Raw genomic sequence first — 13983 nt, forward strand, 5'->3', positions numbered from 1 at the left:
CATGATCGCACATTACAACTGTGCCCCGATAACGGAAAAGTACCGAAAAATGTCAGTGTGGAAGGCGGATTCCCTATAAATATCATGTACAGTGCCTCTTTTGTTTGGGTGCTTCCCACGACCAATACTTCCTGTAGTATTTGTATGGCATTTGTGCCGAAGACTCTTGGAAGCCAATTCTCTTTCCTGCCATTTATCTTGAGAACCAATGGCATAAACAGTTGACCCAGGTTAGAGTGGTAGAATTAGTTAACTCCAAGGTGTTGCCATTATGCAAGAAGGTGGCCAAGAATTCAGTGCCAGATTCTTTTGCTGTTCAGCCTCCAATGGATGTGTCTCTAGAAGTGGGTGATAGATCTGTAGGCTGTCCGGTGTCTACTTCGGATTCTGCTGCTGTGACCCCATCAGAGGCGGACACAGATCTTTTCTTTTGCATGTCCTCTGAGGCTTTGCATGTGTCTGTCTTAGATGTCAGTGGAAAACCACGATTGGTCATCTCTGAGGGCCCTAGAAGGGTTCTGCAGATTCTGTTCAGGGAATAGGTTATGGGTACTCCTGTTGAATTTTGTCAAGGGTTGGAGCCTCCAGTGTGTGTTAGGACTGACATCCCTGCCAAGAAGAAACAGAAGACTAAGCATTCATATGTATGTCCCTGCGGACCCTCAAAGGAAATGACAGGAGTTTACTCAGGGCCTGTTTAATGCCTTAATGCTTCTGAAGCCTCCCCAAGGGGTGTGTGTGCCTACTCCACCTTGGACTTCAACTCCTTCTAAAAAAAGCCTAGGGAACTGGATTCCTCGGATGAGGATTTAGAGTCTAATGATGGGTCTTTGTCTTATTCTTCTCAGAACCTTCCCTCTTTGCTTACGGCTCTAATGAAGAGAAATCCAGAAGTCCAGAGTCTGCTTTGGAGGAGCTGTCTTAAGAGGCCAGAATGATGGAATACTTTACGTGGGATTCTTTTTGGGTGTCTGATATCCAGAAGAGGTGTTATGAGTTGCTTCAGGTGGACATGCCTAAACCTTCTGCAGTACCTCCTGTGTTGGCTGCTTTGTTAGACATCTTTATAGTGCCCTCTAAAACTCTGGATTCTGTGCCCCTTGCTCCTAAGAAATCTGATGGGCTCTGTGAGTTTCCTGAAATTGTCACTTACTGTTTGTGTCTTCCTGTAGATCCTGCTGTGGTGTCAGTTTCCTCTGACAAGCCTAAGTTTTTACCCTTTACCAAGCTCCTGCCTTCTGATAAGGATAGTAGGGCCATGGAGATTATTAGAAAGAAGTTCTATACTGCTTCCACCTTGGCCTTTAGGGCCATTAGTTACCAAACCTACATGACCAGATATGCTCTGGTCTTGATTGCCCAGGTTTGTCAGGGTGTTTCTGACCTCCTGGATTCTGAAGGAAAGTCCTCTACTTTCTTTGATTTGAGTTCTATCTCTTGGGTGGCTCTCCACTCTTATCAGTTGCAGTGATGATGCTGCTGATGCCTCTTCCAGAGCTGCTGCCTTTAGGTCTGCCATGAAGGATTATTCTTGGATTCATCTGCAGTCATCATCTAAGGACATTAAGGCTAAGCTGTTTACTCCTTTGGCTAATAAAAATCTCTTTGGGACTGCTGCTGCTATGTTTAAGTCTCTTTAAGAAAAAGGTAAAGCTTTGCATACCTTTGTGTCCCCATTCCTAAGTTCCAGAACTATCCTACTAGGTCTGCTTTTGTTTACAAGTAGCCTTGTCAGACCACTAAAGGCTTGAAGGGTAGTAGACAAGCTCATCCTATTAGGTCTTAGGCTCCCATGGCCCAGAGTGAGGGTTACTTCATGGCATGGAAGACTCTCCTCCCTTTTTCAGGGATTTCTCAACCTCCTAGAGAACAACTTCTTCATTTCTCAGAGGTTCCTGGGTCCCTGGTGGACCAGACAACTATTCAACCTGTTCTTCCTTCCCAAGTAGAACAAGGATTCTACTCCAGAATAGGTTCATAGGTGGGTACTAGGCTATCTGCCCGAAGGCATTTATAAGCCTAGCCAGACTGTGTTGGCTTTCACCATCCCCTTAGATTAGTTCCCTGTGCCTCTGTCCAGCAGAGCCACTGAAGTGATCCCTAAGGTAAACTTTCTGTTTCCCATCCACTTGTCAAGGTTTCTTTTGAAGAGTGTTAGCGAGGAGCTCTGCCTAATGTAAATTGGGATCTTGTTCCAGAGCATGGGAAGTCTCTGGGACAGGAATGTATTCCTCCAGCATGTCCTATTTATTGTTGTGGTAAGGTTTAGATCCCTAGAGCGTGTGGCTTGAGAGGATAAGGTTTTCTTTAGGTGGAGCATGTCCATCAATTCTGGGTTGGACATGGCCTTGTATGTCAGGCAGAGATCAACTCTGAGTAGGCGGTATGCAACCGAGTACAACTGGGGTTTCTTCAGTCGAGCTGCATAGGGCATCTGTTTGAGGCCATTTATCCTCTTGGTGAGGTACTTCTGTGGTCTTTCCAGCTGTTGTAGGTGTCTTGTAAGGTACATCCCAAATGGGGCGTTGTACTCTAAGATGGGTCTGATGAGTGATGAGTAGAGGGGCACAATGGCCTCTTTCGATGTGGATGCAAACCCTTTTGTGATTAGGTGGGCCACGTAGAAGGATTTTCTGTTTCTGGTTCCTTTAAAGGAGAGCACTTGGAGGCCTATTCTGGAAATATCCTTGCTAAACACCTTTTTCAACTTTCCTTCCTTTTGGATACTTTCTCTTCAAACCTTATTTCCCCTGTTGTTGCTCCAAGCTTTTCTGGTGTCCTTGGATCTGAAGGATGCTTACCTTCATATTCCTGTTCACCCTCTTTTCAGGAAGATTTTACATTTCCCTGTTTCTTCCTCTCATTTTTAGTTCTGTACTTTGAACTTTTGCCTCTTTACTGCCCCATGGGTCTTCACAAAAGCTCCTGTGATAAGTCTTCTGCAGACTCCAAGGCATTCATATTTTTCTTTATTTAGATGACCTGTGCATTCAGACACCTTCTCCCAATTCACATTCTCTCTCCTTCAAAGCCTGGGGTTCACTTTCAGCTTTTCAAATTCTGTTGTGACGCCCTCTCAGGATCATGTGCATCTGGGCTAGAGTATTCAGACAATGCCAATGTTAGCCTCTCCTACTTCCAAAGGATTTGTCTTTGACAGCTTTCTTTTAGTCTCTTCTTCCTCTGCCTGTTGTACCAACCAGTGAGTTTCTTCGGGCCCTAGGATTCATGGCTTTTTCTATTCCAGTGCTCCCTCTTGCCAGACTGTATCTGTGGAAGCTTCAGCGGTACCTCAAGTCATTTTGTCTTTACCATTTCTACCCTGTAGAGTTTAGAGTACCTGCCTTTCCTTGTCTCAGATTCTGATTCATTCTCAAGAACTGTTTATCACTGCTTCAGACATGAGGTAGGGAACATCCTGTGGTCACCTGAAAGTTCAGAGTCTGTGGCCCCACCATTAGAAGTCAGACCATATTAACGTCAAAGAGATGAGAGCTCTGATTCTGTTACTTCAGTCTTCTTACCTCATACTTTCTCCTGTCAACAAACAGGGAGGGGCACTAAATATTTCCTTCTTTGTAGGCTGGCTTTTCAGGCCCTGGATCTGGCTATCGGTTAACCTTTCAGGCAATGTGTATTCCTACAGTGCACAATCTAGTGGCAGAATCTTTGAGCAGGTCTAAAACAGAGGCTCACAAATGGACGCTTCACAAAGACATGTTTATGGACATAGTCCATCAGTGGTGTACTCCTCAGGTAGATCTTTTTGCCTCCCATCCGAACAGAAGGTTCCCTCTTTTCTGTTGCAGAGTGCAATGCCATCTGATGTGGAAGACAAAACACCTTTCTTTTCCTTGGAAGGGGATGTTTCTGTATGCCTTCCCTCCTGTTCCTCTACTTCCAAGAGTCCTGCAGAAGATTCAGCTGGACTCCCCAAAAATCTTGCTAGTGACTCCCTTTGGCCAAAACAGCACTGGTTCCCTCTGTTAATGCATCTGGCCATGGGCAATCACCACATGTTACCTCACCAGTTGGACTTGCTCACATAGGACAAGGGTTTCAGTCATCCATTCTCATTTGTTCACTCTTCAACTGACACCATGGGTGATAGGATTTTGATCTCTTTTATGCAATTCTTTTCTGAGGATGTACTCAGGGTTTTGTAGGAGACGAGAAAACCTGTAACCAGAAAGTCTTGTACATCCAAATGGAAAAGATTTTCTGTCTGGTGCCATGCTTGTAGCCAAGGCCCTTTTTGTGTGCATGTGTGTTCATTCATTCATTCGTTCATCTGGGTCTCTCCTATTTGTGTGAGTTGCTCCAGTGTGGTCTAGCCGATTCTTATGTGAAGGGCCTGTGTGTCAGTTATTTCTTCCTCTCTGCCCTTGAATCCTCCGTTGGGTTCTTGTTTTGAGGTCAGTTTTTTAAGGCGTCCTGCATCTTGGACCCCCAAGAAAGCCTATGCCTCCTCTTTGAGACCTTCATTTTGTTTTTAAAAAAATTAGGCTCCTTTTGAGCCTGCAGTTTCAGCATCTCTGCAACACTGTACCTGGAAAAACTGTCTTGTTGCTTGCTCTTACTTCTGCTTGGAGGATTTCTGAGCTTCAGGCCCTTATGGCCATTCCTCCTTTTTTTTTTTTTTTTTTTCCACAAAGACAGGGTGTCTTCATACTAATCCTTCCTTTATGCCCTAGGTTGTTATTGAGTTGTTCTTAAATCAGGAAGTACAATTCCCTTCCATTTTTCCTTCTTCTCAGTCTGCTAGTGAGAGGGTCCTGTATACCTTGGATTTGCACAGACACCTCAGGTATGTGGATACAACTAAGACCATTCATAACTCTGGCATGCTGTTTGTCTCCTTTCATCCCAGGGCTTTGGGTTGAGCTGTTTCCAAGCAAACCATCTCCTTCTTGATATCCAAGGCTATTTCTTTTTGTTCTTTTTTTCATGGCAAGTGTCTATCTACATTAGTTAGAGCTCATTCCACTAGGGCTTTCACTTTTTCTGGTGCTTTCTTCAAGGGTTTGTACACCAATTCCATCACTGAAGATGCAACATGGTCCTCAGTGCATATCTTCATAAGCATTATAAATTGGATATGGTTTCTCGGCCAGAGCAGGTTTTCCAAAAGGCCATCCTGCATGGGTTTGTCGAGGGCTGTTCCCAGCCTTCCAACTACCACTCCTTTTCTTGAGCGTTTCTGCTTTATCTAAGGTGAACAATACTGCAAACGTGATGTAGAAGGACATAGTACAGTTGTGTAAAATCTTACCATAACAGTAGATGTTCTTCTCTTCACTGTTGCAATGTTCAATCCCTCCCTCCCCCTTTTATTCTTTTGGGTATTGATTTGGTTGTACTCCCTTTCCATATGCATTTTCTCCCTTTGGATGTGTATAACCTTCTTTTGGAGGCTGGTCTCTACTGGGGCATATCAGTTCTGGGTAACTTCATCCATATATGTCACCTTTATGCCCTACGCCCCGAGTGGTGAGCATACATATGACGTACTGTGCATACAAGATTTAAAGGCTTTCATACACTGGCAGGGGGTTGGCTGCCCCTGGCAGGAGATCCCCAAGGTGAAAAATCCTGTGACAGTGAAGAGAAGGATATCCACCTTTATGGTAAGATTTTACATAACTGTACTTCTGTTAGAAAGGTGGTCTCTGAAACATTTGGAAGCAGTGGAACTGCTACCTATCCCCAGAAGATGACTGTGAATGATAAAGAGCTAAGCAAGATCAAAGGCTTTAGTAAGATCTGCATAAACTGCTTCTTTAAGGTTCCCTTTACCCATATTGGGTAGAATATTGTCCAGCAGTACCAAAGGACATTAATTTTACTACGACTAATCCAGAAGCTGCTGTGAAAGAGTAGTTTGCATTTTATTGATGCATTCAAAAACCTGAATGTAAATGACTTTATCCAGAGTTTTACCTAAATGTGTTAGGAATATAACTGTCAGAGGTTTGAGCCCACAGATGCTTTTACTCTGTTTGGGTGGAGGATTAACTAAGGCCGTCTACATTTTTTTTCCTACCACCCCCAGACCAATCCTGATGACTTCTTTATCTGCAACCAGTTAACCCATTAGTTCCACAGTAGTGGGAACTGGGAATCCCAGTATGAGGCAAGAGCTCTACAGTCCATTTGTTGCCTGGGAATCTTTTAATTGGGTCTATATTATATTAGCAAACGCACTGAATTGCGAACACTATATAATAGACTCACAGTCCCCGAAAACCCAAAGTGTTGAACACACGGATCAGTGATTTTTTTTTCCTTGGGAAGAAAATTGCTGATCCATTAAAAAAAAAAAAATCGCTGTTCCGTGCTTTCGGAATTTTACTATTTCGCTTAATGACGTTCGACAAAACAGTGTTCGCAATACAGTGCATTCGCTAATATAATAGGGACCCTTTTAATCAGCTCATACACTCCACAGTAAGGGTTGTGTAGTAGGGAGCAGGTCAGCTCACTTCTGCGTTGGTGGAGCTCCCCCCTTCCCCTGTGACAGCTCTTCTGAGCTTCTCTGTGGAAGCCTGTCTCTGCATATTGAATTCCACTCAGATTACTCTGCCAGTTGTACCCAACATCACTGACTCTCTAGGCTCCAGTTCCACTGTGTAAACACCTAGTGCTCCCACTAAGCATCACCTATGTGGTGATCCAGAGCTTCCTTTCCTCTCAAGATGGGTGAACCAGCAATGGTTTCTCACTCCCATCTTCCTCTGCCAGGTCCTTCAAGCTCTACTCCCATGGAGAGTGTCGAATTGGGGTGGGAAAAAAGATAATCCCAGTCATAGTCCAAGTTAGAAGGGCACCTTGTATCACCTTATTCTGTAAGCATGAGCTTGTTGATAAAACTGTTTTGAGAAGGCTTTTGTGTAGTTATTTTAACTTCCTTTCCTTTTGATTCTGTAACCCTTAGCATGTGTTCCACTGTCTTTTTAGACATGGGGCAAACTTGTTTGCAGTACACAACAAATAAGCAGTTTTATAGGATTTTCATCTTTTCTAGCTTTTTTCTTGAGTCATTTGCTTATAAATACTTGGCTTTACAATTGAGTTAAGTGGTAAATATATATTAATTCCATTATATATTTATTTTGGGAGATACATTTACAACATTGGAGTCAGTTTTAATTTATATCAATTTTAAGTAAGCTATGCACTTAACAGAACAGTGTTGACTGGCAAATGCAAATTAAGTAGACTGAACTTTTGCAGCTTTGGTGCAGATTGCAGAAATAAAGTATTTCAGATGTCCTTCCAGTCCTATTGGGAGGCTACCAGCAGTTGTTCAGAGCGGGAGCTTTTGAAAAACATCTTGGGTCACATTCTCTTACCACATTGTCCCTTTGGTCTGCAGTTAGTATCAATTCCTAAGCCTCCAGCTGATTATCTGTAGTTCTCTCTGCTTCTGGTATGTCAGCAGGAGGTCCTTGACTTCGAATCTAGGGTACCCTCTTCAGCAATGATGCATTCACTGCCTTTCTCACTGTTTGACGTATTGAGGTCAGCCTTGATTTCTGAACCATTTTGACTTTCAGAAACAACAGCACCATGCTCTGGACTGTCATTTCTTTCTTTGTGAAGAAAACTATGCTAAGACTGCATCTCTGGTGCCAACAGATTTTTCCCTGGCATTTGATTTCTTTTAGCAGATCATTTGCCTGATTCTCTGTGCAGTCAGGAGAGACTACTGGCATCGGCTCCCATCCTTGACACCTTGAACCCCAGACATCAATTCCAAGGGCAGAGCAGATCTCGATAAATCAAGATCTCCCACCAGCAGGGACACCATCATACTTCAGGAGATTTTGGAAAAGTCCTCTTTCACCCCCCCCCCCCCCCCGAACAACCTCAAAAAGCATACATGTAAAAGGTACATTGACTACCCTATGAAGTATTTGACACCAGATACAAACCTTGATGAAGGGGAAGGATCCCTACTGGTCCCCCTAGAGGATACCGGATTTGATGAGATGCTAGAACTAATGAGGCAGTTGAGTACTTGGCCTACTGACATTCCCCCGGATGAGGAGATTCTAACTGAAACATTATGATCTACTCCTCCAACTCCTGGGTTGTCTATACTGCTGACTGCATAATGGACTTGGTCTTGCACTTGGCAAGAACATGATTTAGCAAAGCTTATCCTTGGGGAAACCCTGCAAAATCCTCCTGGCACCTAAGGACAGACCATATTTGGAGCAAATGTCTTCTGGTAGATTCCATTATTGTGGCAGCAGCCAACAAGCAGGAGCTTTCCAAAGACAGCTCAGTAGCTCATCCTCCTAACAAATTCCAAATTGATGGACTGCATGGAGAAGCGGGTTTAGGTTCTGGTCAATTTGCTGTCTGCGCACTAAGTTGCCTTAAACATATGGCTAAGTTCTGAAGAGACCTAGCACAGCAGTCCCTGGACACTTTGAGGAAACCTGCAACACCAGATACTCGCAAGGAGATCAAATCCGAAGTGGCCACTATGTTGACTATATCTAACCCTTCCATGAAGCTATTGCATAACGACTCTGTTCTAACCACTCCATCTGTCAGCACAGGTATATCTATAAGATGCCAGGCTTGTTCATAGGTAGGTACTAGGCTATCGACCTAAGGACCTAACTAAGCCTAGCCAACAAGGTTCCCTGGCTTATGCCACCCAAGAAAGTTATTTTCCTGTGCCCCTGTCTAGCAGAGCCACAGAAGTGATCCTGGGGTGTATTTCCTATTTCCCATCCACTTACCAAGATTTTTCTTGAAGAGTGCTAATGAGGAACTTTGCTTGACATAGATTAGCAGCTTGTTCCAGAGTATGGGAAGTCTCTGGCACAGGAATCTATCCCTCCAGCATGTCCTGTTTATTGTGGTGACAAGGTTTAGGTCCCTAGAGTGTGTAGCTCGGAAGGATTGGGATTTCTTTAGGTGTAACATGTTCAACAGCTGTGGGTTTGGCATAGCTTTCTATGTTAGGCAGAGATCACCTCGGAGTAGTCAATATGCTATGGAGTAAAGCAGTAGTTTTTTAAGACGGTCAGTGCAGGGTATCTGTTTGAGGCCAGTAATCCTCTTTGTGAGGTACTTCTGTGGCCTTTCCAGCTGCTGCAGATGTCTTGTGAGGTACATTCCAAAAGGGGCATTGTACTCTATAATGGGTCTGAGTGTCGAGTAGAGGGGAACAATGACCTCTTTTTTCCCTAGATGAGAACCCTTTTGTGATGAGGTGTTCCACGTAGAAGGATTTCCTGACTACTGTGGCGATGTGATTATCAAAGGAGAGACTGCTGCCCACCTGGGTCCCCAGGTTTCTTATCACACATTCAGCGTTAAGTAGACTGCCATCTATGTGGTAGTTCACGGGTACAGACTTTTTACCAAAGGGGATGACAATGCACTTTTTGGCATTGAGCTTGAGGCCATGGCTCTGACACCAGGCATCTGAGGCCCTTGTGTAGGATGTCCACATCATTTGGGGACTCAAATATGGCTCCTAGTTTGCAGTCATCTGCGAACTTCGTTAGCCAAAGGCCTTCTGTGTTAGCCTGTACTTCAGAGAATTAGATACCAAACAGGAGAGGTCCCAGGACTGAACCCTGTGGTACTCCACTTGTCACTGGTTTGAAATCAGATTTGGAGTCTGCAACTTTTACAGTGCTGGTTCTGTCAGTGACCCAATTGGCAACCCATCTTGTGACGTAGGGATTTATACCTAGTCTAATGAGTTTATCTATAATCCCAGAATGAGAGATGGTGTTGAAAGCCTTGGAGAGGTCAAGATAGGCTGTGTGAACCACCTTACCCTCGTCTACAGCTTTAGTGACTGCCTCAAAGAAGTTGATCAGGTTCAGGAGGCATGATCTGCCTTTCACAAACCCGAACTGGGTGGGGTCCAGAGTTTGGAGGTTACCAATGTCTTTGTTTAGGAGTTCCATGATGATACGTTCCATGGCCTTACAGTCCAGGCTCGTCAGGCTAATAGGGCGATAGTTCCCGGGATCAGTGGTGGCTTCCCCTTTGTGGAGTGGGATAACTGTTGTGCGCCATTCAGTGGGCACAAAGCCTGATGTGAGACTATGATTGAACATGGTGCTTAGGTGGGGAGCCAGTTCGTTCTGAAGTTTATGTAAAACGCAGCCTGGGATGTTGTCCGGTCCCATGGATACTGTGTTTTTGGCTTTAGAGAGTGCAGCTTTTACCTGCGTAGCTGTGATTACAGGGATTCTGCATTCTTCCTTTATAGATATGGGCCCTTTAGGGGCTGAGATGGGGGTAAAGTTAGCACTGAACCTATCTGCCAGGACATTGGCTTCCTTTTTTTGGAGGATAACTTCTTGGTTCTGTTTGGGATAGCACGACCCATGCACTCGTGTAAGTACTTTTAGAGTGCATCTGTGTAGAATTCAGCAGTCATATCTGTATTGTCCACCTGCATGGGTGTCATGAAGATCACCACTTCTGTCTTAAGAAGCATGAAGTTGGCTTTGGAGAAATTTTTTACAGTGATTTCCTTAATGGGGGGTGGGGGCGGGATATGGATATCTAGGGTGATTAGCTTATGGTCGGATCTGACCAACGAGGAGTTGACTTCTGGTGTGGAACACCGGTCACTCATGTTGGTAATGACTAGGTCTAGGATATTGTTGCCCCTGGTGGGGGTGTGGATAAGTTGATCCAGGGCATTGGAATTTATGAATTCCAGAAAGCGTTGACCGAAGGAGTTGGTACATGAGTAGTTTTCCCAGTTAATGGTGGGGTAGTTGAAATCGCCCATTATTAGGGTGTTTGGTTGAACCCTAATATTTTCCAGTAAGAAAAGAGGAATGGAAATCCTGTGGCATGTTGGGGGATCTGTAGCAAGCTACAATTTGGATTGCAGTTTTGCCCAGTGTTAGTTGCACTTGGATAACCTCGGATGCATTATGCTGAGCAATTAGCCCGGAGGTGTGGATATCCTTAATGAATTTGGACACACTTCCACCTTTGCTGTTCCAGTCCAGGTTAGGTGGCCAAAAAGTATGGTATGTGTTATAGCCTGGTAATGCAGGGGAGACTCTGGAGACTTGTACCAGGTCTCAGTCACTGCACAGATATCGATGTTCTCCATTTTAAGGTGTTCCTCGAGGAAGTGCTTTTTGAGATTTAGAATTCTAGCATTGATTAGCATTACCCTCAGTTTTTGCTTGCCTGTTCCTGTTATGGTGGTGAACTTGTCATTTGAATCTTGCCTAACAAAGGCACTATAGGGGCAGCAAGAGCCTTAGCCAGTATCGGGAATCCCAGGGGTGATGGGTGCAGGCCATCTCTGGCAAATCATCCTGGTCTGTCGACTATGTTGTCCCAGGCAGACAGATACTGGATCCCCTTAGAATGACACCAGAAGCTTAGCCAATTGTTGAAGTCAATAATTTTGTCCTTGTACTGCAGTAACATTGTGGGCGATGACAGGATGCTACTCAGGGCTAGGGACATACCTGCCTGGGCTACAAGATCGGAGAGCTCTTCCATGTCTCTCTTCATGTAGTCCAGGGAGGTATGTCTCAGGTCATTCACACCAACATGGACAATGACAGTGTCATATTTGTACTTGTTGTGGAGTGACCTAAGTGCGTGGGTTATGTGGCGGATCCTGGCACCCGACAGGCACCTGACAGTAACCTTCTCCTTGTTTAGCCTGGTGAGTGGGACATCAGTGTGCCTTGCTATAGAGTCACCTATGACTAGAGTGTTGGGTATGCTGTTTTGCCTTATGGGCTGTGGTTGAGTGGCACACTGAGTCTGTGGGCTATGTGTCATTTGGGTTGTGTTGGGGGGTGGAGTTTGCTTGCGTTTCTGCTTTGGAAGTCTCTGTTGCTTGAGCAGATTATTATTGAGAGCCTCCACAAATGTTTTTGTGTTTCTCTGTGTGGATTTTAGTGGTGTAGGGTTGATGGTGTAGGTTTAGTGGTACTATGTGATAAGTATGATGTGATGCAAGTGTTTACCTTCTCGTCTTGACTGTCAAGTTCAGTCTTGGTTGGAGAGAGCTTTACCTCCAGTTTGGCTAGATAAGTGCATCTCTCACAAGTTGTGGTGTTGTGTGGTAAGAGGAGAGGGTTGTCTGTGTACATGAGGCAATTGCTACATTGCCCCAAGATGCCCAGATTCATCAGACAAGAGAGAACACTGGGAGCTGACCCTTGGACATGCCTGAATAAAAAATTACTTTCCTTTAGACAAGTGAGGAAAGTGAGTGTAAGAGCTGTTTTTCTGTAAGCAGTTGAGAAAAGTAAGCACAAAAACTGTTTTTCTCCAGGTAAAGAGGAAGGTTGAATGCTGTAGTAATTTGCAGCTTATTTAGTGCCAACAACAAGTTCTGAACAAGTGCTGAGCACGAATAAGCAAATTCAAGTGCTAAAACTAAGAATCTTTACCTGTATCTTGTGGTTGGTAGGCTGCCTAGTGCTTATCACTCCTACTGATAAGCTGGAATGCTTCCCTCCAACACAGAAAGGCTTGGTGGGCTCAGAATCTTACAAACAGTCCTGGATACAGCAAATTTGTATCTGGACTAGACCAGTTACAGGAAACGTGGGAAACAAGTGCAAATGTGGGCTTTTAAACCAGAAAGTTGAAAGAGATGGAAAAAAAAACTGCCCAAACGGCCAATAAGCTACAATTTCTGGGCCAGAAACCACTCTTGTGGTAGATAGGCTACCTAGTGCTTACCACTCCCACTGATAAGCAAGAAGACTTTCCTCCAACACAGAAACGCTTTGGGGGCGAAGAAGCTTACAAACAGTCCTGGTTATATCAAATCTGTATCTGGACTAGACTAGTTACAGGAAAGGCAGGAAACAAGCTTAGAAATTTTCTTTCAGAAAGTGGAAATAGAGAAAGGAGAAATGGAAGATAATTCAACATTAAGGACTTAAGTGGCTTGCCCTTCACAAATGTTCTCACTGTATTAGGTAGAGTGAGCTAGTGACACTAGACTGAAATAGAGCTGGGATAGAGCTGAACAGATGGGACTGGTAGGAGTGTCTGAAGTCAAAATATGATCTCACTGTACTCGGTTGAGTGAGCAAATGAGATAGACCCGGGAGGAGTGTTCAAACACAAATTTACAGGAGGGGCGGGCAATTCCAAAGCCACGAAGATTCATGCCAGAACAAGAACAGGGAGGATGGGCAGGAAACTAACTGCAGAGAGAGACCACAGTATTCTATGAAACAAACAGAAAAATAAATAACTACAGAGAGACACAGACCAATGAAACAATTAAATACACAGAAAAATAAAATAAAATGCAGTACAATCTTTAACGTTGCAAGTTTGTACTTAACTCTGCTAGTAATGCATTTGATTGTAGGTATGTAGTAGAAGTCCAACAACTCAGATATTGAGCAGTAATAAATTCAAAGATATATGACTAACACATAAATACAGAGAAACCGTCTAGGCTAAGAGTTTAACACTGAATATCAATGAAGTGAAACACAATAGCCCCCACTAACTGCAGAGACCGAGAGAGTCCACAGTATTCTATGAAACAATTAGACAGAAAAATGAAATGCAGTACAATCTTTTACACTGCAAGTTTGTACTTAATTCAGCTAGTAATGCAGTTGATTGTAAGTATGTAGTAGAAGCCAAACAACTCAGGTTTTGAGCAGTAATAAATTCAAAGATATGTGACTCACTTATAAATACAGATAAACCCTCTAGGCTAAGAGATCAACACTGAATGTCAATGAAGTGAAACATAATAGCCCCCACTAACTGCAGATACAGAGAGAGACCACAGTATTCTATTAAATAATTAAATAGAAAAATAACTAGAGAGAGACACAGACAATGAAACAATTAGAAAAATGAAATTCAGTACAATCTTTTCTTGTCTCTGTTTGTGACTTTGTGGACACATTTAAAGCATCCTTTGTAAAATGCCCTTTATGATGACCATTCTTTTCACACCTAAAGTAAAGGATAAACTAC

At 43.7% G+C, this 13983-nt stretch overlaps 1 protein-coding gene across 1 annotated transcript in view; it reads left to right on the forward strand.

The window, feature by feature from the left end:
* CEP135 (centrosomal protein 135) overlaps positions 1 to 13983 on the forward strand; it is a 2183066-nt gene that overhangs the window by 810341 nt on the left and 1358742 nt on the right. The window contains 2 exon segments of the mRNA XM_044062480.1: positions 10743 to 10750; positions 13244 to 13297. Of these exon segments, the coding sequence (XP_043918415.1) occupies positions 10743 to 10750; positions 13244 to 13297 (62 nt within the window).

The sequence above is a fragment of the Protopterus annectens genome, chromosome 2.part1 (genome assembly GCF_019279795.1).
Source record: "Protopterus annectens isolate FY-2018-M chromosome 2.part1, PAN1.0, whole genome shotgun sequence".
In the NCBI taxonomy this organism is placed as follows: domain Eukaryota; kingdom Metazoa; phylum Chordata; order Ceratodontiformes; family Protopteridae; genus Protopterus; species Protopterus annectens.